The sequence below is a fragment of the Mus musculus genome, chromosome 19 (assembly GCF_000001635.26).
Source record: "Mus musculus strain C57BL/6J chromosome 19, GRCm38.p6 C57BL/6J".
Classification (NCBI taxonomy): domain Eukaryota; kingdom Metazoa; phylum Chordata; class Mammalia; order Rodentia; family Muridae; genus Mus; species Mus musculus.
The window spans coordinates 11,894,847-11,916,002 of record NC_000085.6 but is presented as its reverse complement, the minus strand read 5'-3'; the positions used below and the strand labels follow the sequence as shown (position 1 = coordinate 11,916,002).

General features: G+C 42.0%; 2 protein-coding genes and 1 long non-coding RNA gene across 4 annotated transcripts in view; 1 reads left to right on the top strand and 2 right to left on the bottom strand.

Moving 5' to 3' along the window:
• Patl1 (protein associated with topoisomerase II homolog 1 (yeast)) overlaps positions 1 to 3,604 on the bottom strand; it is a 32,698-nt gene extending 29,094 nt beyond the window's left edge. Inside the window, exons 1-2 of one of the 2 annotated variants that reach the window (NM_172635.3) lie at positions 3,426 to 3,604; positions 1,544 to 1,655 (exon numbers count right to left, since the gene is read on the bottom strand). In NM_172635.3, the coding sequence (NP_766223.2) occupies positions 1,544 to 1,655; positions 3,426 to 3,440 (127 nt within the window). In that variant the 5' untranslated portion in view covers positions 3,441 to 3,604. The remainder of the gene's footprint in view (positions 1 to 1,543; positions 1,656 to 3,425) is intronic. The other variant, XM_030250884.1, reaches the window with a different exon arrangement.
• On the top strand, positions 3,596 to 20,481 carry Gm31092. The gene is made up of 2 exons (XR_386559.3): positions 3,596 to 3,907; positions 20,187 to 20,481. It is a non-coding gene; the product is annotated as a predicted gene, 31092 (long non-coding RNA).
• Positions 19,051 to 19,980, bottom strand: Olfr1420 (olfactory receptor 1420). The gene has a single exon (NM_146410.1). The coding sequence runs from the start codon at positions 19,978 to 19,980 to the stop codon at positions 19,051 to 19,053; it is 930 nt and encodes a 309-aa protein (NP_666522.1).
• Positions 20,482 to 21,156: the final 675 nt, after the last annotated feature.

Below are 21,156 nucleotides of genomic sequence, written 5' to 3'. Positions count from 1 at the left end.
AATCTCATCTCCTAACTCTGGCTACCTTCCAAGATTCTTTAACTCTTGTCTACCAAGCACTGCTTCTACTGTTAGCAGATTTCTTGCTGCTCTCCCTCAGGAGAGTTTTAGATTTCTACTGACTTTTGTAAATGCTAGACAAAAAAAACAAACCTTTCATTTTTGCCACTTCATTTAATTCTGTGAGCCTTGAAGACTTTAAACTGTTTAAATTATTGCAAAATCAGTATCCTCTGTAAGATTTTTAAAGCTTTTTGGTACTGAACGCCCACTGCTGTTGTATTTTTCCTGACTTTCTTTATTATTGAACTTCAAACACTAGTACAGACTGAACTTCGGCAATTCCAAAGAAATAACAAATAGTTACACACACACCAACCTACACACCGTCACTGCTGCACTCCACAAGCTGAAGCAGGAATCTCTACATTTCAGGTAGGCATCTGTATACTCTACTTGCTCTTTTAAAGTATAAACTTTACCTTAGTCTACTTTCTCTGAACTTGTTCTAAGTACTTTTACTAATTTATGAGAACATTTTATCACCCAAATTCTTTGCATAGTGTTTCCACTGTGCTGAAAACACTTCTGAGACAGTAGAAATTATTATTCAATATACTAGTGATAGCCTAGGAGCTTCCTCCCACTTTTAAGGGTGTGTGTGAGACAGGAACTCAGAGCTCTGCCTGCTTCTGCCTCCCAGATGCTGGGATTAAAGGTGGGTACCACTATTGCCTAGCTTTTCCTCCCCTTTTTTGGGACACAGGTTTTTCCATGTAGTCTAGGCTAGCCTAGAACTCAAGTTCTTCCTCCATCTGATTGTGGTAAAGTGAATTTTAAAATGTCTTACATACTACGTCAGAATTTTCGATATATCCACTAGTTTTCGTTTTCCTTGAACTCTCTACAAACACATCCTTTATCCAGGATTACTTTCAACCTCATTTAAATGTCTACTTCCAATTATTTAAATTCCTTATATTGGCAACCTATAGCTACAGAGAATTGAGAATACCTGCTATTATAGGTGAAGCAAAGAGGCCCTGGTGAGCAGTACAGAAGATGAACTGCTATTATTTAGTGAAGACTGTATTATATAAACAAAACTGGGTCAGGAAGAACACTCAGCTCACCTGAGTAAATAAAAATCAATTTATGTACAAATCTGACAAATAAAATCAATTTATGTACAAATCTGACAACCTCAGTCTAACCCCCAGAACACAGCTGGATGAATTGGTCAACATCTGTAATCCGAATATTCTACTTTGGGACAGAAGATGGAGCACAGGAATGACCCAGATCTCTGGGTCACCTAGCCTTACATATGTAGCTCTGTGGAAGAAACAGGAGGGATCCTGGCTCAACAAGGGAGAATGTGAGCTCCAACTCTTGAGGCCTTCCTTTGGCCTTCACAAGACAGCCATGGAACACGCTTACCCACCCCCGCACACATGCATACACAGAAAACTCACATTACAGGTGGACCTAATACCAAAGTCGTGATGAGATCAACAAAGACAGTATAAAATATGTCACTTACCAACTGCACCTGACCCAAAGGTATCATCATTAAATTGATCAATTTCTTCATCTTCTTCTCCCAGGCCTTGAAATGCATCTTCATCTTCATCTAGAGGACAATCCTCCAAAGACTACAAAAGAAAAAAAAAGGATGATTAATTTCTCAAGACATTTATATAGTCATTTAAAGTTGGGCCTTTTTAATGATACAAAATTCCTTTATATCACTGTTTGAAATAGTGGTAATTATAAATGAATACTTTATCATCCTGAGTTTCATGTAACTTTTTCAACAAAATTCCATATTACTCATTACATCCCTGTCGTTTTCCCAATGCTTTTAAGTCTGTCCATTTTTCTTCCTCTTTCCTGTAGGACTAAACTCTAGCCAGAAAACAGAACACCATCTTTTTTAGCTGCAATTTAAGTTAAGCGTTAAAAAACAATCACAACTTCTTTCTACACTTACAAAGTTGTCTATGTGATAATGCTAGGTCCCCTGGAACTGTAGTTACAAGCTGTGAGCTGCCATGTGGGTGCTGGGAACTGAACCAGGGGTTTGTGGAAGAGCAGCCATCTCTCCAGCTCCCAGACACCTCTATGTCTCAGACTCTGTACTAGGTATTATACCTCTGTGCCTTAAACTGTAATTCTGAGCCAAACACAACTTTGAAAGAAATCTGTGTGAGGATTAAACACAGCAAAGATTTTAGAAAGCTGAACAAAAACTAGAATCCCCATCACATCTTGGGTATGCTCTAATTTATTTTGTTTTAGTTACTATTTCTCTAGGTACAGTCTGGCTTAGAACTCCTGATTCTCTTGCCGCAGTCTCCAGGGAGTAAAAATCACTAGACAAGCTTGGTATATCCTAATTTCAATCACTTATCCCAATACAGATTTATTCAGTTTACTAAGTTTTCTTTGCTTCTGGCAACTTCTATTCACAGTATCTCATCATCTCTCCTCATGTTTACAAAAAGTGAGTTGAGTCACAAGTGTAAGCTCAAGCTTTCTACTGTTTCCAATGTTTAAAGATTCCAAATTGGAATTCCACACTCTAGGGGAACAGCTTGTGATATAACTTACCTGGGAACTTTTAGGGGCCGTTTCTACCCAATCTTCCTCCCCCTAAAGAGCCAGCCCTGCAACTGCCTCCACACCAGAAGCAACTTCTAGCAACTCTCTATGAAATGGCAATCATCTACTGGACCAAATCAGGATGACTCGGTAAGGATTTCCCTAGCTCAGTCCTTAAACTACAAATCCGGAGTCTGTTTGGCCCCAAGAGTAGGAGTTGCTCAAGGTCACACAGCAGTAAGAGACGGTCAGCAAACAGCTCCGTTCTCCAAACAACGTCGCCAAACCCACACTTTTTCTCCCTTCTCCTAGAAGGAACTTCTGCGGGACACGCCCCCCTCCCCACTCCCAGCCTTCTTTCCAAGCCGACTGAAGTCTCAGCCCGAGGACCAGTCCCTGCCCCTCCACCTGACGGCAGCCCGCGTGCACAGGGCTGTGTGTAATCCGGGTGAAGGGGTTCCGGGGGCAGGGCGGGAAACGCTTCCGTGGGCATTCCCCGGGGATTCTGCCTCAGGAAAAACCACCGGGTAGGAGCCATGCAGGTCTCCAAGGCAGCTCCGCGAGCAGAGGCGCAAGCCAAGGGTCAGGTTACCGCACTTAACGGGCTCTCCCCGCCGCAAACCAGCGGCCGGCTCTCGCCAGTCCCGCCCCTCCGCGGTGCGCTGCGGGCCGCACCCGAGCCTCGCGGCCGAAGCGGGGTTCCCAGCCGCCCGCGCCCTGCCCCCTCCTCAGCCGCACAAGACCCGCGCGACGGGCGAGCAGAGGAAAAAAAAAGGGGCGCGCGGGCGAGGGAGGGGTCACTTCCGGTCGCAGCCACTCACCTCGTAGCGGAACATTCTTGGGGAGGGGGGAAGGGAGCGGGGAGGGGAGTGGGGGGAGGGAGGGAAAAGAAGCGCCGACTCCCCGGGCTGCTCCGCGCGCGCGGGTCTCCCACCGGCTCGCGACCCCTGGCCGCCGCCGTACGCCGGAGCGTGCGTGGGGACGTGCGCAGGCGCGCCTCGGGCTGGGCGGGCGCCCCGGCGGCGGCAGCTGCGCGGGGACAGATTTGGCGTTTGGCTTCCTAGTGTGAGCGGCGGGAAAGAGATCCCTAGGCGAGACACTGCGCACGCGCGGGCCGTCGGAGAGGGATGACCCAGAGAGCCCCGGCTTGCGGCTCCTCCTCCGTTTTCCTAACTGCACAGTTGCGCAGTGCTTTTGAGTCACGAGGTTCCCGTCACTGATTGGGCGGAGAAAAGCCTTGTGAATGTCACAGGATGCGACCCCCGAAGCGTCTCAGCAGAGAACATCGGGGATTTATTCTTGGGTGATTTCATTTAACGTCCAGTGTCCTCCTCGGGGTGCCTTGACTTGGTCTGTGAGGGGGGACTAGTATGGCAAGTCAGTATTCTTGGAAAGGGACAGGTCGCTGGCTGAATCAGTCGGGAGGCCAAGGCTGTGATTGATAGAGGCCAAAGTGTTGACAGCGTTTGGTTTTAGGAAAAAGACGAAGGCACATTTAACAAGGATTATCTAAGGTGATATTTTTAGATGCCAGGCCCTTCACCCCGTTGGAAAGCGGGAGAGCCCTAACGGGCCGCGCAGCCTTGGGGCTGGGGTCACCGCAGCAAGGTCGGTGAGCTTGGGCGCTGTGGACAGCCATTTCCGCTGAGGATGAAGCCCAGCGGAGTTTGTTCAGCTTCCGCCTCAGCACCCTGGTTCTAGAAGTCTGCTGCTTTGGTGCTTTATTGCCTGTAGCGAGACCGTTTGAGAGGGTGTCTTATTTTTTATTTTATTTTTGAGCCAGGGTTTCTCTGTGTAGCCTTGGCTGTCTTGTTATTCACTCTGTAGACTAGGCTGTCCTCGCAGAGATCCGCCTGCCTCTGCCTCACGAGTGTCACTCAGGCGGTTGTCTCACCTGGGAATGAATGGTGAACTTTAATTCCTTAACACGTTACTGTTAGCGTGACTGGATTAATCAACTAGTTTACTATAAGCATTGGATTTGAAAATAGAAGTTCTGGATTGGGAAACGTGTTTTTTCACTGCTGCGTGAAACTGGGCATGTCTTTCTAAACATCTGACCCTTCAGGTTTTCTTTCGTAAAATGGGTAAAATTATATCTACCTCACTAAGTAGTAATCGAATAGTTACATTCTCTGCTCTCTAGATAAGGAACCTGGAGGTTAGAGAGAAGTAGATAGCCTTAAGCTGCCCACCGGAAACTGTTGCAAAGTTGGCAGCTAAGATATCTGAATCCCCAAATCTGATCACTTAAGAGCAAATAGAATTGACTCTTGAAGAGAAGGCAAGGTAAGCTAATAAGTAATTTTCAAGAGTTATGAAACAAACTTTCATTTGTGAGGTAACAGGTTTTCACAATTACCCAAGTACTGAGAGGCTATGTAGACCAAGAGCTAGCAAACTCTGGACATAACTTCTTTTTTTAAGCCTGCCACCCCTCATTTACAAAACGTCTTTTGTTGGCTTGCTACTATTAGTTTTGTGCTGTGACCAAAATATCTGAGTAGACAGTTTAAATGGGGAAATGTTAATTTGGATTCAGGTTTCTGAGGGTGCAATTTGTGCTTGGTGCTAGCAAGTTTTGGAGTGGGAGTGTGTGGCAAGGGCCATTTGTTTCTTGTAGAAGAAGAAAAAACCTGAGCTATAGAAGAGGTTTAAGATTCAGTTTCCCACAGGGTCCCCAGTGAAGGTGCTAGAGAAAGAGCCTAAGGAGATGAAAGGGTTTGCAGCTCCATAGGAGGAACAACAATATGAACAACAGTATGAACTAACCAGTATCCCCAGAGCTCCCAGGGACTAAATCACCAACCACAGAGCACACATGGTGGGATTCGTGGCTCTAGCTGCATATGTAGCAGAGGATGGCCTAGCCGCTCATCAATGAGAGGAGAGGCCCTTGGTCCTGTGAAGGCTCTAAGCCCCAGTATAGGGGAATTCCAGGGCCAGGAAGCAGGGTGGGTTGGTGACCAGGGGGAGGTGGGGAGGGACTAGGGAGTTTTCCGAGGGAAATCAGGAAAGGGGACACCATTTGAAATGTAAATAAAGTAAATATCTAATTAAAAAAAAAAAGATTAAGCTTCCAAGGGGCACACACCAGCTGCCACTTCCTCTGACCTTCCAGGACTTCCCAGGAATGGCATCACAATTCCAAACCCTCATAGTTTGAATCACTCATTATAATCACGACACTCTCTTCATTAGATTACAGTGCTCATGATCTAATTTTCTCTGACAAAATCTTCAGACACACCCTCAAGTATGTGGACTACTCATCTTAGTAGTTGCTTTATCCACTCAGGATGACACGAGTCGCCATCACGTGCTATAAAAGGTCTGCGAGGTTATAAAGGAGACATTTTTGCCCTTGAAGCATGAAAATATTTAGTCAGATCTTACTTATTTTTTTATTTTTAGTTTCTTGATACAGTCTCTCTCTATATACCATAGCCCTTTCTATCCTGAAACTCACCATGTAGACTTTAGACTCACAGAGATCTGCCTGTCTTTGCCTCCCAAGGACTGGGATTAAAGGTGTGTGCCACCATGTCCAATTTAGTCTACACATTTAAAGAGTGAATTTGGTGATGCCAAATCTTGTTTTCTGGTCATTTAGAAATAAATAGTAAACAAATAGAAAAAAATTATGTTCAGAAACCCAATCTGTGAAGTAATCAAGAAAACAATGGAAAGTAGAACGTATTTAAAACTTCATGATAAACATACTGATGCATCCGAGTTGAGCATGTGGTGGCTCTTGCCTATAACCTCAGTACTTTGGGAGGTGAGGGCAGAACCAGGAATTTAAGGTCATCTTTAATTGCTGGGCCACATGAACTGCCTTCCCAACCCCCAAAATCTAAAAATAAAACCCAAAAACCTAAAAACAAAACCTACCAGTTTTAGGGTACAGCTAAAGTACAAAGTAGGAAATTCTCTACAAGAAAGTCTAATTTCCTACGAGAAAGTAGGAAATTTTGTGTATTAGGAGTCTCAGGAGCAGTGGTTCTCAACCTGGGGTGATGATCCCTTTGGGGATCCCTTCACATCTCAGAGATTTATGTTATGATCCACAACAACAGCAAAATTACAGTTATGAATAGCAATGAAAATTTAGTGCTTAGGGTTCACGTCAACATGAGGATCTGTCTTAAAGGTGGAAGCATTAAGAAGGTTGAAAACCACTGCTTCAATAGAGTTTTTGTTAATAGAGGGCTTCATAGATTGGCTTACACAGTTCATTCCTGTAGTACACCAATAGCTGACTCACTGGGAAGCCCAAGATTTTAGTAGCTGTTCAGTCCACAAGGGCAGGTGTCTCAGTCCCAGTCTGGCCCTGTCACCCTGGAGGATTCTTGGAGAGATGATGGTCTTCAGCCTATGTTGGAAGCATGAAGAAACTGGTTCTAATATCAACAAAGGAATGTACTTTTCCACAAGAGTAAAAGCACCTGGCAAAATGCAGTTTCATCTTTATCTCCTTTTTTTGAAGTCTACCCATGGATGGGTCTTCAGCACTTCATATAATCTGACCACAAAAATCCCTCACAGCAGGGCCCAGCATTTTAGCTGGCTTTGAGATCCAGTGACATTCACACCCGGAATTTAATTGTCATTACTAAATGTAAGTGAATTATACATTGAAAGAAAGTACATGGAGAGATATAATGGGGGACAGAAATTAAAGACATAGCTGGATGGTGATGGAAAAAAACCTTTGCTCAGGAGGCAGAGGCAGGCAGATCACTGTTAGAAGCCAGTCTGATCTACAGAGCAAGTTCCAGGACAGCCAGAACTACACAGTGAAACTCAGTCTGGAAAAAACCAAAACATTAAAGACATAGAAAAAAATGTTTCAAATAAGATTTTTGTTGAGCATGGTGACGCATGCATTTAATCCCAGCATGTGGGAGGCAGAGAGGTGAATCTCTGAGTTAGAGGCCAACCTGGTCTACAGAGCAAGTTCCCGGCCATCCAGGGATACACAGACCTTGTCTCAATAAGAGCTGAGAAGGGGCCAGGTATGGTGGTGGCACATTGATAGTTACAGCACTCAGTCCAAGATAGAGGTAGGAGCATCAAGAGTCAAAGAATACTTTATTGAAAGTATCAACAGAAAGTCATCTGGCCTACGTGAGAGAGACCCTGTCTTAAAAAAATAAAAAATCAAAGCTGAGAAAGGTATCAGATATCACCATACTGTTAGAGGCTTCCAGACCTTAGCACAACTAATGACATAAAGGAAATGCCATTAGTGCTATAAAACCCAGCATGTATCCAGGCAGCAGTAGCTGCTAAAACAAGAACAAAGACCTAATCCATTGAAGTCCATCAAAGTTTCATAGGCTGGCAAAATATATAAATATAATGACCTTGCTTTTTGGCTCCTGTAGTTCTGCTTCTGGCCAGTTGACTTGTCAACCCAAGGTGTCAGTTTTTTTTTTGTGCTTAAAAGCTCACCTTGAGAAAGGCTTAGGACTATACTGAGTTGCTGAACATCCATCGAAGGCCAGCTAATAAAGTCTTTCTATTGACTTAACCAACCATATTCAAGTAGCCCTTTCTGGTGGATACCTCACAACAATGTCAACCTTCTTTGGATTTATGTTTTCTCCAGTTTTAAAAGGTATTCTCACTTTATACATTTACTATTCATTTTTAAAAACTTGCAAAACAGGTGGATATGGTGACACTTAACCTTTAATTTTACTACTCAGGAGGCTGAGGCAGGTGGATCTTTGTGAGTTTGAGACCAGCTCTACATAATGAGTCCCAGGCCAGCCAAAGCTACATAGTAAGTCCCTGTCTCGAAAACAATATTAGATATTGGAGAGATGGCTCAGCACTTAAATACACTGGCAGCTCTTCCAGGGACTTGGGTTCAAATCTTGGCATCCACGTGGTGGCTCACAACTGTAACTTTAGTTCCAAAGGGTGGGATGCCTTCTGATCTTTGAGGACACTAGGCATGTAAGTGGTATACAGCCGTGTGTGAAGATGTTGCAGTCAGCCCTAACTTGGTGGCATTTTGCATTTTTGTTTTCCCCCAAATGAATTACGTTATCCTGGTCAGAGTGCGTAGACCTGGGTAATAATTTACACAGGTTCCCTATGATGACTAAAGAAACTTACTGTGAAGCCAGGCATCCCTTTAGGGCTGTTGACCTTTTCCTCTAGGACGCCAGGGAGAGCCTAGTGTCCTGCTGTTGAGATGGGAATAGGCTAATTGGCTGTGGGGTTTTAACAGATATCTTTGCTTCTGTAAAACTATCACTGTGGGGAAATGGTGAAATGGTCTTCTTATTACTGTAGAGCAGGGAAGGAAGAAATGCCTGAGAAGTGAAACAATTTACCTGCCCAACTGTGGAGTCCACCGATGGACTTAGTGTGATTGACTTGACTCCAAATATAATGGCTTTATTGAGGAGCAGTGAAGGGTAGAAGGAGAGGCCCATATATGTGCAGTCAAAACAACCATACACATAAAATAAAAATAAAAATGTTTAATTAAAGTTAAAATTACTTCTTTCATTTATATGTGTATGTGGTAAGTATTGAGCATGTTAGGCAAGCACTTGACTGCTAAACTATTTCAACAGCCCAAAGTTTGTATCAGTTTGTATTAATGACTAAACATCAACTGATGTTTTCTAAACAGACGAATTAAGCTGCACTACACCTATAAAATAAATATTTTTAAAAAAGAACTCTTAAGGAAAAGAACTATTAAGTACCATTCTCTAAAATAAAGCTGTCCCTGGTTATTAAAAGAGTTTATTCACTTATTTAAAAAACATTTCTTCATCATCATACTAGCCATAAAGAAGAGAACAAGATACATTTTTTCACTACAAAATATTATATACCTATGAGAAATTAAGATACATACAAAACAAATTATCCTAAGGATAAACTTTGTTTTTAAAAGACATGCAAGGGGTTGGTAAGACATCTCAGCAGATAAAGGTGCATATTACCTATCCTGACAACATGTGTTACAGCCCTGGAACTCCCACGACAGAAGTAGAGAACAAACTTCTGCAAGTTGTCCTGACGTCTACATGAATGATGATACCTACCTGCCCCCTACACACATACATACATGAGGAGTTTCCTGCAGGTGTTATACAGGGAAGCAAAGAGATATGGAAGAAAAGATACGAAAACCTGGTGCAGATTGACTTCATCAACCTGGATCAGACTTCAGAGGGTATAACAACAGGCAGTTTATTCCCAATGTATTTAAGCCCAATATAGTTTGGAAATGAGTGTCCTGATGCAATACAATCCCTGGTGCACAGAGAAGCATAATTACATTGAGACTCAATTCATGCCACATGTCATTTCTTCCAAGAAGATGGGTTCCAAGATGATGCATTATCTGTATTAACTTAAGAGCTAAGGGTCTGGCCTGTTCTGGGTCATACAGATAGTGTAGAGGTCGTCTGGCTATTAGTCACCTTTGGTCTTGGTTGTGTAAGCTTGGGGGAATCTGTAGCTATAAGGGTCATTTAGATTACTGCCCACCTCTGGTCCTGGTTATAGGAACTTGATATGGCGGGCCCAACACATAACACAGATTGGCAGGCTATTAATCATTTCTAATTCTCAGCTTTCTGGATGGAAGAATGGGTTTTTCATCTTTACCATGGTGTTCTTACATTCCCGGTTTCTCTGGAGATATGTGGGCACAAGGATCTTCATGCTTTGCTCCCAACACACACACACACACACACACACACACACACACACACACAGAGTATCATTTTAGGGTTTACTTTTGTATCTGTGACTATGTGCATGTGAACATAGGTGCATGACAGCACGAGGTGTTGGATCCCTTAGAGCTGGAATTACAGGTAGTTATAAACCACCCAATGTTTGTGCTAGGAACCAAATGTAAGTCCTCTACAAGAGCAATAAATGTTCGTATTGTAACTGCTGAGCCCCTAGATATATTTGGGATTTGTTTGTTTGTTGAGGCATGGTTTTACTATGTAGCGCTGACTGTCCTGGAAGTCACAGAGATCCACCTGCCTGTTTGTAGGGTGATGGGCTTAAAAGTATGCACACGATACACGGTTCCTAAATATACTCTTAAAGAGGTAAATAAGATATATTTTCTCTACCATAAAAGGAATGTGATCATCCATCCAATCGTGATGTCTATGAACTCCTCAAAGTCTAGTGTTTATATTGCTTTTTACCAGAGTACTGCACTTTTTCTTGACAATTTGTTAGAATCACAGAGGATGTTTATAAACTTTACAAATTGTAAATATAATTAAGCTCCAGTGTACTAAAACGCAGCACTAGATACAATGTACTAAATGACTGTGACCATTAGAAGACATGACAGTACTACATACAATGACCTAAATGACTGTGACCACCAGAAGCCATTACAGGCAATTGTGACCTAGCTTGTGAATGTTGAGTCTGATATCTGGGTACTCTGGAAGAGCACCATGTTCTTAACCCGAGTCATCTTCGGAACTGCTGAAACCACACATGCTAAAAACAATTATCTTACCTCTTAGCAGCTGGAGACCCCAGCTGACAGCACCAACTTTGTTTCTTAAAATATCTACAGTATTGTATTTGTGGGGAATGAAGGCCAGACTAGAGAGACTAGCTCTATTTCCATCATCTGAAGTTGCAGATGTTCATTTTCATGGGTTGCCTGCTACTACTGTAATACCAGTCACTCAAGGTCAGGGCTAAATGGCTGTTTCACATCCCTCTATGTATTCCTTTCTGGATAATATGACAGCTCTTAAACTCTTTTACATTTCCACTGATGCCTCCAACACCACAGGCTTTCCTCGACCTCCTGACCACAAGAACACTGTCTTTCTCTTACAGATCTAGATGATAAATGTTGTAGTCTTCTCACTTGCTCTTTGGGGACTTGCCCTTGGAATCCAGTCATCACTTTGTGAAGAAATTTGGGGACCATAAGAAACACCCATAGCTGAGTACCTTGGTTGAGAACCTCAGGTCTCTCAGCTGACAGACTGCACCCACTTCCAAATACTAACAAATGACTGCCTCTTAGCCTCCAGGCAGCACCAGCTGATGGCCCATGATGTGGAGATGAGCAGTTCTCATGACATCATGGTCAAGTTCTAGATTCATTAGTAAAATAAAACATAAGTGCTGTTCCATCCACTGAATCCAGATGGTATGCTACACATCAGATAACTGTACCTGTCCCCAAGTCAAACATCAAAGTTATATAATGGGTAACCTAACTCAATAGGGAAGAAACACAATGCTAGATAAATACCAGACTCAGCTGGAAGACACCAATGGCACATGCTGTGCCTCTACATAGTATGCTACTGACATTGTAGGAGAGATTTTGAAGATTAAAGCTCCTGGGATCTGAACTTTATTCTAAGCTTCTCAGTACACCCAATATTATCCAGGAGGCTGCATAACAGAGGGAGGCAGAAGGATTAGAAAGAAAACTGTGACAATAAAGAAAGAAAAGTTATGATGGTGACTTTGAGAGCAGAATGTAGAGCCACAAGCTATGGGATGGAGGTAATCTTTAATAAGGAGCAGATTCTTAAAAATAAGAATTAAAAAGGCAAGTGTATGGTCATCATATGCCTATTAATTCAGTATTTAGGAAGTACAGGATGAAGGGTGAGCTGTGGACTCTGAAGTGACATGCATGCAGTGCCTAAAGAATCCAGAAGGCTAGGGTAGATTCCCCTGCAAGGCAGCTACAGATGGTTGTGAGCCACCACATGGAACCAAACTGCAAGGCTGCAAGTGCTCTTAACTGCTGAGCCATCTCTCCAGACCTTAGATGGTTTGTTTGTGGGTTTTTTTTTATATTTAATTTTCTTCTCAGTTCTTCATGTAGTCTATATATTGTTACACTGTATGAAGTATACCTTGAACTCACAGAAATCCACATGTCTCTGCTTCCTGAGTGCTGGGAGTAAAAGCAAGCACCTCATGCCTGGCTCTGTAGTATAATTAAGTCTTGAGGTCAGACATTGTTAAACCTCCTACAGAATTGTTCTTTCTGATTATTATTGCACTACTTATTCAGAGTCCTTCGTGTTTTCATATGAATAGTTGAAACAGAGTAAACTTTCAGACAAAAGAAAATACTTTTAAAACATGAACACCAAACCAGAAAGGAAGCAGTAATTTTGAATGTTTACACTGGGCTAAGAGATTTGTCATGAGACCAATGTGAAAGCACAATAATTATCCACATATCTAATTTGTTACCTTGAGTCTTATTATATGAAGCAATGTTCTTTAGGGACATATATACAAGTATAATGTACTAATGCTTACATTAAAGTTTGTAGCTTTTAGCATAATTGTGAAACTCAAGAATAGAGTTGAATTTCTTTTAAGTTAACTTTAAAAAGAACTCATTTAATAACTGAAGACAAGGAAAGCATTCATGGAAATAAAGGATACCAGTTCTCAAATATTGAAGTCACTGCTCAAAAGACATTATTTTGAATACAGACATAATGCTTTGGTCTTTTAACACATTTTATGTCTAATTATTTCTAATATAAAATTTATTTTACTTTGTCAAGAATTATTAAGATTTATCCAGTCAACAGATTTGTAGGTGCACACTGCAACTATAGGATGAACTTTGTTGAGATTTCTTGAATTTACTTGTACCACTGAAACCTTATTCCTGTCATATTGATTACTTTTTGTCTGCTGTGATAAGACACCATGACCAAGAACAACTTAGAGAAGGACAGATTTATTTGGCTTACGGTCTCAGAGAGTCCATCAAGGTGGGGAAGCATGGCAGAAAGTTGTAGGAAGCTGAGAGATCACATCTTCAACTGAAACATGGAACAGAGTATGCCAGCTGGAAGTGGGGCGAGGCTATGAACTCACAAGACCCAGTGATGCACTTCCTCCATTAAAGCTGTACCACCTCCCCAAATACCACCACCAACTGGGACTTAGGGGTTCAAATACATGAGCCTTTGGGGGGCATTACTTATTTAAACCACCACACCTGTTAATTAGCTATTCTTTTTTTATTAGATATTTTATTTACATTTCAAATGCTATCCCCTTTCCTGGTTTCCCCTCCGAAATCCCCCTATCCCCTCCCTACTCCCCCTGCTCACCAACACACACACTCCCACTTCCTGGACCTGGCACTCCCCTACACTGAGGCATCGAGCCCTCACAGGACCAAGGGCCTCTCCTCTCATTGATGACCTACAAGGACATCCTCTGCTACATATGCAGCTGGAGCCATGGGTCCCTCCATGTGTACTGTTTGGTTGGTGGCTTAGTCCCTGGAAGCTCTGGGGGGCCTGGTTGGTTCATATTGTTCTTCCTATGGGGCTGCAAACCCCTTCAGCCCCTAATTAGCTATTCTTAACTTCCTTCTCCACTCTGGCTTGGCATCCATGCTTCTAATCTTTTATGAGTTTGACTGTTTGGAATCTCATATAAACAGAACCATGGAGCTCTTGTTCTTCTATGACTGGCTTATTTTATCTAACATATTACTCTAAGAATTGATTCATATGGGTGTACACTCAAGGAGTTTCTCCTTTCTTCCTTTCTTTCTTTCTTTCTTTCTTTCTTTCTTTCTTTCTTTCTTTCTTCCTTCCTTCCTTCCTTCCTTCCTTCCTTCCTTCCTTCCTTCCTCCCTCCCTCCCTCCCTCCCTCCCTCCCTCTCTCTCTCTCTCTTTTTGAGACAGGGTTTCTCTGTGTGTTGTCCTGGCTGTCCTGGAACTCACTCTGTAGACCAGGCTGGCCTCGAACTCAGAAATCCGCCTGCCTCTGCCTCCCAAGTGCTAGGATTATAGGCATGTGCCACCACTGCCTGGCATTTCTTCCTTTTTTAAAAAATTTATTTTGTTATGTTTGTACACTGTCCCTGTCTTTAGACACACTACTGGAAGGCATTGGGGATGCCCATTACAGATGGTTGTGAGCCACCATGTGGTTGCTGGGAATTGAGCTCAGGACCTGTGGAAGAACAGTCAGTGCTCTTAACTGCTGAGACATCTCTCCAGCCTGGTTTTCTCCTTTTAAAGGATGAACAACATTTCTTTACAAGTGTTTACCACACTTTCTGTATGCAGTCATTTTGATGGACATTTAGGTTGTTTTCACATCTTAGCTACTGTCAGTAGTGCCTTCAAGGAGACCAGGAGTATTAGTGTTTCTATGTAAATCCAGACTTTTAAAAGAGGCAGTTTTTCCTTATCCCTGGTGGCTAGCTCCCAAGTGTATTAGACAGAGACTACAAGATTTATTTGATAAGATTTATGGCTCAATAACTGGGCAGTTAATCTATTCTAGTCTTTTAAACTAATCTGACTACCTACCAGCCAGATTCTCCAAGATACTTGCATTTTAGTATTGGTCTGGCCCCCTGGGATTCAGGTGTTTTTGCATGATGTTTCTCTGGACCCCCAGTCCCACCCACTCCCCTTTCCCTGGCTGGCAGAACCCCAGCCTTAGCCTCTCTTCTGCCCAGCCATTGGCTGATCAGCTCTTATTGACAAGTCAGAGAATAAGCAGGGAGCAATGTGTAGATGAACTTGGAACGAGATATTTAGAGAAAGCATTGCAATGCCTCACAAGATGTGAGGGCAGAGAAGTCAGCATTTGAATAATACAAAGATCATCTTTACACAATGCACAAAAACATTATGCCTGCATCTCTTCCAGAACACGATCCCAGATATTTCTAGTAGATACTAATAAGAGAGGTATCTATATCATATGACAGTTTTATTGTTAATTTTTTTGAGTAAACTTTATATTGTGTCTCAATAGTGGCTGCATCATTTTGCTTTCCCAACAATTTATAAGGGTTTGTCTTTAATTTCTTAATACAAATGTATTTATTTTATATACTTGCTATTTTGTCTGCATGTGTGCATATATGTGTGCCATGTGCATGCTGTGCCCAAGGCAGAACAGTGTTGGATCCCCTGGAACTGGAGTTACAGATGGGTGTGAACCATCCCGTGGGTGCTAGGAACTAAACTCTGATCCTCTGAAAGAGCAGCCAGTGTTTTAAACTGCCAAGTCATCTCTCCAGCCCTTTTTTTTGTTTTTGATAGTAGCCATCTCAATCAACATGGTTGAGTTCCTATATTGAGGTATAGGTTTACAAATTCTTGATTTATGACGCCAAGCAGCTTCTTAGACACCTGTTGGCTATTTGTATATCTTCTGAGAGAAATGGTTATTCAGGTTCTTAGTTCACAGATATTCACCGATTCTGATGTATAATTTTCAAATATAGTATCTGATTCTGTGGCTTTGTTTCTACTCTGTTGTTTCCTTTGCTGTGCAAGCTTTTACCCCAATGCTGCCTCCTTTACCTATTTTTGCATTGTGGCTCATGTGTTTAGTTCCATCTCTTGAATCTTTTGCCCAAACCAAGGTCAGGAATATTTCTTTTTATGTTTCTTGTAAGTATTTTATAATTTTGGATCTTATGTTTAAGTCTTATATTCATTTTAAAGATTTATCTTTTTTTTTTTTTTTACTTTTGTGTGGTGTGCAGATGTATGTGCGTGTGTATGTATGGAGCTGCCAGAGGTCAAGTGTCATTCTTCAGGAGTCTTCTAACTTGATTTTGGAGATAAAGTCTCTTATTGGGACCCGGGACTCACCAATAGGCTAGGTTGGTTTGCCAGAGAGCCCTAGGGGTTGGGATCAAAAAGGCATAGCACTATGCCAGGTTTTTCACATCAGTGCTTATGATGGCTATTTTCAGTTATCAACTTGATTATCTCTGAGATAGGCTACTATCCAGAAATGGCAGTCACACCTTTGATCCAGATCTTGAGGCAGGAAGACAATATGCCTTTGCTCTGGATCTTAAGGCTGGAAGAAACAGGATTTTGATCCAGACCTTGAGGCAGGAAGACACAGAATTTCGATCCAGACCTTGAGGTATACCTTTGATCTGGGCTATGCCTTCTGCTGAAGGACTATGTAAGGACAATGGAAAAAAGGAGGGGCTGTTCGATCTTTACCTGCTTGCACTCACTTTGCCAGAATTTCTATTGGAGCCTACTTCTTTGGGATTCCAGCTTATACAGAAGACCAGCTGAAACACCCAGCCTGGTGGGACTGAGCAACCTCTAGATTCTTGGACTTGACATTCACAGCTGGCCATTGTTGGATTAGTTGGACTGCAGCCTCTAAGTCATCCCAATAAATTCCATATATATAATCATTCCATAAGTTCTTTGACTAGAGAACCCTGACTAATACAGTGCTAGAAGTAAAATTTGGCTCCTAATGCATTTTACCACCTGAGCTATCTCCTGAGCTCCAAGTTGCTTTTTAAAAAAGTTAATATTCACTGTAGATAGGACTCGGTGTGTCATAATGACATTTTCATGTAAGTATATATATTTGATCATGGAACTATCTATCTATCTATCTATCTATCTATCTATCTATCTATCTAATGTATAGGAGCACACTGTTCCTGTCTTCAGACACACCAGAAGAGGGCGTCAGATCCCATTACAGATGGTTGTAAGCCACCATGTAGTTGCTGGGAATTGAACTCAGGATCTCTGGAAGAGCGGCAGTGCTCTTAACCACTGAGCCATCTCCCCAGTCCCCATGGTACTTTCTTATACTTCCTATTCCCTCCTTTTTGAATTAATGTTCTTTATTGTTTTCTGTGGGGTGTTGAGACAAGGTTTGACCCAGGCTGGTTTGGACTCTCTATGTAACAGAGGCTGATCTTCTGATTGTCCTCACTCCACTAGGATTGTAGGGATAGCATGTGGTTTTATACAGTGCTGGGGATCAGGCTTCATGCTTGTCAGGCAGGGATTCTTCCAACTTAGTTACACTTCCAGACGCTGAGTTATGTACAGTGTAAAATAAAATACAAAATCTGCCCCAATATGTTTGAAGACCTGTCAGATAGAGGAGACCTCTAGAAAGGAGAAAAAGGGAAAGGACCAGTAGAAGGGTGTGAGTGTAGATAACTTTAGCCTGAGATGAAGTTTAACAACTTTGAATTGTCCTGTGAGGAATGGCACTTCTTAAAGGTAGTGATCACTCCTGCTGAAAGCCAGAGCCGATCCCGATGACTATCCAAAATGATAAAGGAGAGATTCTTTTTAGATTTATGTATATGAGTGTTTCCCCCACATGCATGTATGTGTACCACTTGTGTTCTGTACTTGTGGAGGTCAGAAGAGGGTGTCAGATCTCTTAGCACTGGAGTGAAGGATGGTTATGAACAACCATTTAGGTGCTGGGAACCAAACTCAGGCTCTCTGAAGAACAGCAGGTGTTCTTATCCACTAAGCCACCTTCTAGCTCCAAGATGCTCTCAAAAGTACAAGACGCAGTGGTACTCTCTGTCATCATGTCCATTCTTTTCATTTATTAAATACCCCTTCTCTTTATTTCCATTCTTTTTCATTATTGAAAATCTCTCTAAACGTTCTGAGCACTGTCATGAGTTTTCATTTTGGTTAACAACAACAATGAAATTTTAAAAATTCTACATGTTGCTAGCTATAAAGCTTTGAACATTTTTCTTATTTTTTTCCATCCAGAACCTGCTTGTACAATAAAGAAACTAAAGCTCACAGAGATGGGGAGACTTGTCTGCAGTTATGTATGTGTCCTATTGGCAAAGAAAGCCCAGAATCACAAGACCATCATATAGAAAGAGTTTTTAGCCTTTAGATTTATCATTATTTGTGTTCTTATCCTGGATATATAATTTTTAAGCCACTTACACCTTTTCCCTGAACTTCCCTGAATTTTCTCATTGGGTATATGGATTAACCATACAAAGTGCCTGGTATATAATAGCTGACCAACTAGTATGGCTTTGTCTCTCTCTATTCATGCTTAGGGCATAATATAGCCTTATGATATAGCTTTATTTTCAGAAAGACAGAACATAAATTATCTCTGGAAATCAAATCAGATCTAGCATATTAGACCACATGTCTCTATGTGCTGAGGATATTCTTGATTTTTGCATGTCATCCCAAAATTATTTTTCTAAAATCTTTTAATTTGAAATTTTACTTCATGTGCATTGGTGTTTTGTCTGCATGTATGTCTGTGTGAGGGTGTCAGAACCTCTGGAACTGGAGTTATAGAAATTGTGAGCTGACATGTTGGTGAGAGAATTGAACCTGGATCCTCTGGAAGAGCAGCCAGTTCTCTGAACTGTGGAGCCATCTCTCCATCCCCCATCCCACCATTATTTTATTCTTATCATTAGTTGGTTTGTCTTGAGACCGGATTTCCTTATAGAACCTAATCTGACTTCCAACTTGCAGTCTTTCTGCTTCTGCCTCCTGAGTACAGCATTACAGGATTGCACCAGTAGGCTTGGAACCTTCATAAATAGAATTAGCATTCCATTTCAATTTCAGAAGTGCCTTGATTAAATAAATCACAAGATCATCTTACCTAGAACTTTCTCAATGCCTTCCTCAGAGCATCTTTTAGTTCCTTGTTCCTCATACTATAGATCAAAGGGTTTAAAATGGGGGTGATAAAAGTGTAGACCACAGACACCATTCTGCCCATCTCAGGAGAGTAGCTGGAACTGGGGGATAAATATATAAAACTGGTGCAGCCATACTGTAGGAGGACCACTACGATGTGAGAGGAGCAGGTAGAGAAGGCTCGATGGCGCCCTTCAGCAGACCGGATCCGTAAAATCGCTGTGATGATGAAGACATAGGAGATAGAGATCAGAGTTAGGGGGATGCTTAGGACAATGAAGCTGATGATATACAGGGCAGTCCTATGAACATGCGTGTCTCCACAAGCCAGGCGTATGACTGCAGGCATGTCACAGTAGAAGTGATAGATTTCATTGTTGTGGCAGAATGGCAGATGGAAGATTAAAATAGTTAGGGGCAGTGACAGCAGGAATCCCAGCACCAGGGACCCCACCATCATCTCTACACACAAGGACCAACTCATGATGAGTGTGTATCTCAGAGGGTAGCAGATCGCAACAAACCGGTCGTAAGCCATGACTGCAAGCAGGACACAGTCAGCTCCACCCAAGAAAACAAAGAAAAACATCTGGGTACCACAACCAGTGATGGAAACAGGAGTTTTCCCCATAGAAAGAAGGTTTGCCAAGGCCAGTGGTGCAATGGATGATGTATAGAAGATTTCCAGAACTGCCAAATTAGCTAGAAAAAAGTACATGGGGGTGTGGAGTGAGTGGTTAATATGGACAATCACAGCAATTGTGGCATTTCCACTGAGGCTGGTCAGGTACATCACCAAGAAGGTCACAAAAATCACCATCTGCACCCCAGGGTCAGGTGAGAATGGACGAAAGAAGAATTGTACCTTGGCAGTTTTATTTATTATTTCCATGGGGAATGTACAAGACCTACTGCAAAGAAAAATGATAGTGGTCTCAAGGTATCTGTCATTAAATATATCTTCCTAACTCCACCATTCACTGTTAGAGCAGTTTCCAAGGTACCTCAGCAATGAAATGCATAGTTTATTTTAAAGAAGGCCATAGAACATATAACCTAAACAATTGTCATCTTGTCTCTCCTTTCTTTCTTTCCAAGTACCAAAGGCCCCATGAGAGTTCCTCGGTGGTGGGAGCTTTGATGACATCAAATGCAGAACATACCACAGCTGCAGATGTAGAAGAGCTCCCAAAGTATGTGCTGAACAAATCAACGAATAAGACCAACTTGTAGCTCAAAGCTGCAAAGTGGAGAAACAGGATAGTGATCCATTCTATGAAACTTGAAATAAAAAAAATGGTTGAACTGTATAGGCAGATATGTGTCATAATTTAGAAAGATTTGTGCTATTGGTATTTTTATGATATTATCATAAACTTTTGTTTTTTCAAAACCCAGAGTCTTAGCGATTCATTTTGCTTTGCTATTGTTGAGAAAGGGTCTCCTGTAGCCTAGGCTGCCCTCAAACTCACTATAGAACTGACCCTGATCTTGATCTTCTGTCCTTCTTTCCCCACTTACTGAATGTTGGGATTACTGGTGTGGACCAACATGCTCAGTTTTATGGGTGATGGGGTTTTGGATCTACTAGACAAGAACTCTACCAAAAAAGTTCAATTCCTAGCCCCGAGTCTGTCTTGATTTTCTTAACACAATGATCTCTAGTTCCATTAATTTCCCTGCAAATGTGCCTGTTTTTCTAATGCTTAAATGCCAACTTTCATATGCATTGGCCATTTATTCCAGGCTTTCTTGGACCTTGCTGTTCTACTCCAGTTCTGCTTTGACACGGACACAGTCCTGTGGTTGTACCTTGTGGTTTACTCTCCTCTGGGTCTTCCTTCCAACTTCATACATGTCTACTCTCTTCTTAATCTCCTCTTCTGATTAGTCTAAAGCCCATCTATTTTTCAAATCCTAGGCTCTGTTCTTCCATGGATTCCTCATAGGGCACTCAAGTTCAAAATTTCTCCCTCTGAAATTGTTTATGACACTACGATTTAAGTGGCATTACACTGCCCTTTCTTATATCAGTATGTTCTGTACCCAATTATAGTTTTTAGTTTTC

Bases quoted from the DNA above. Each gene is read 5' to 3' on its own strand.
- Olfr1420 (NM_146410.1), bottom strand. From the start codon at position 19,980: ATGGAAATAATAAATAAAACTGCCAAGGTACAATTCTTCTTTCGTCCA.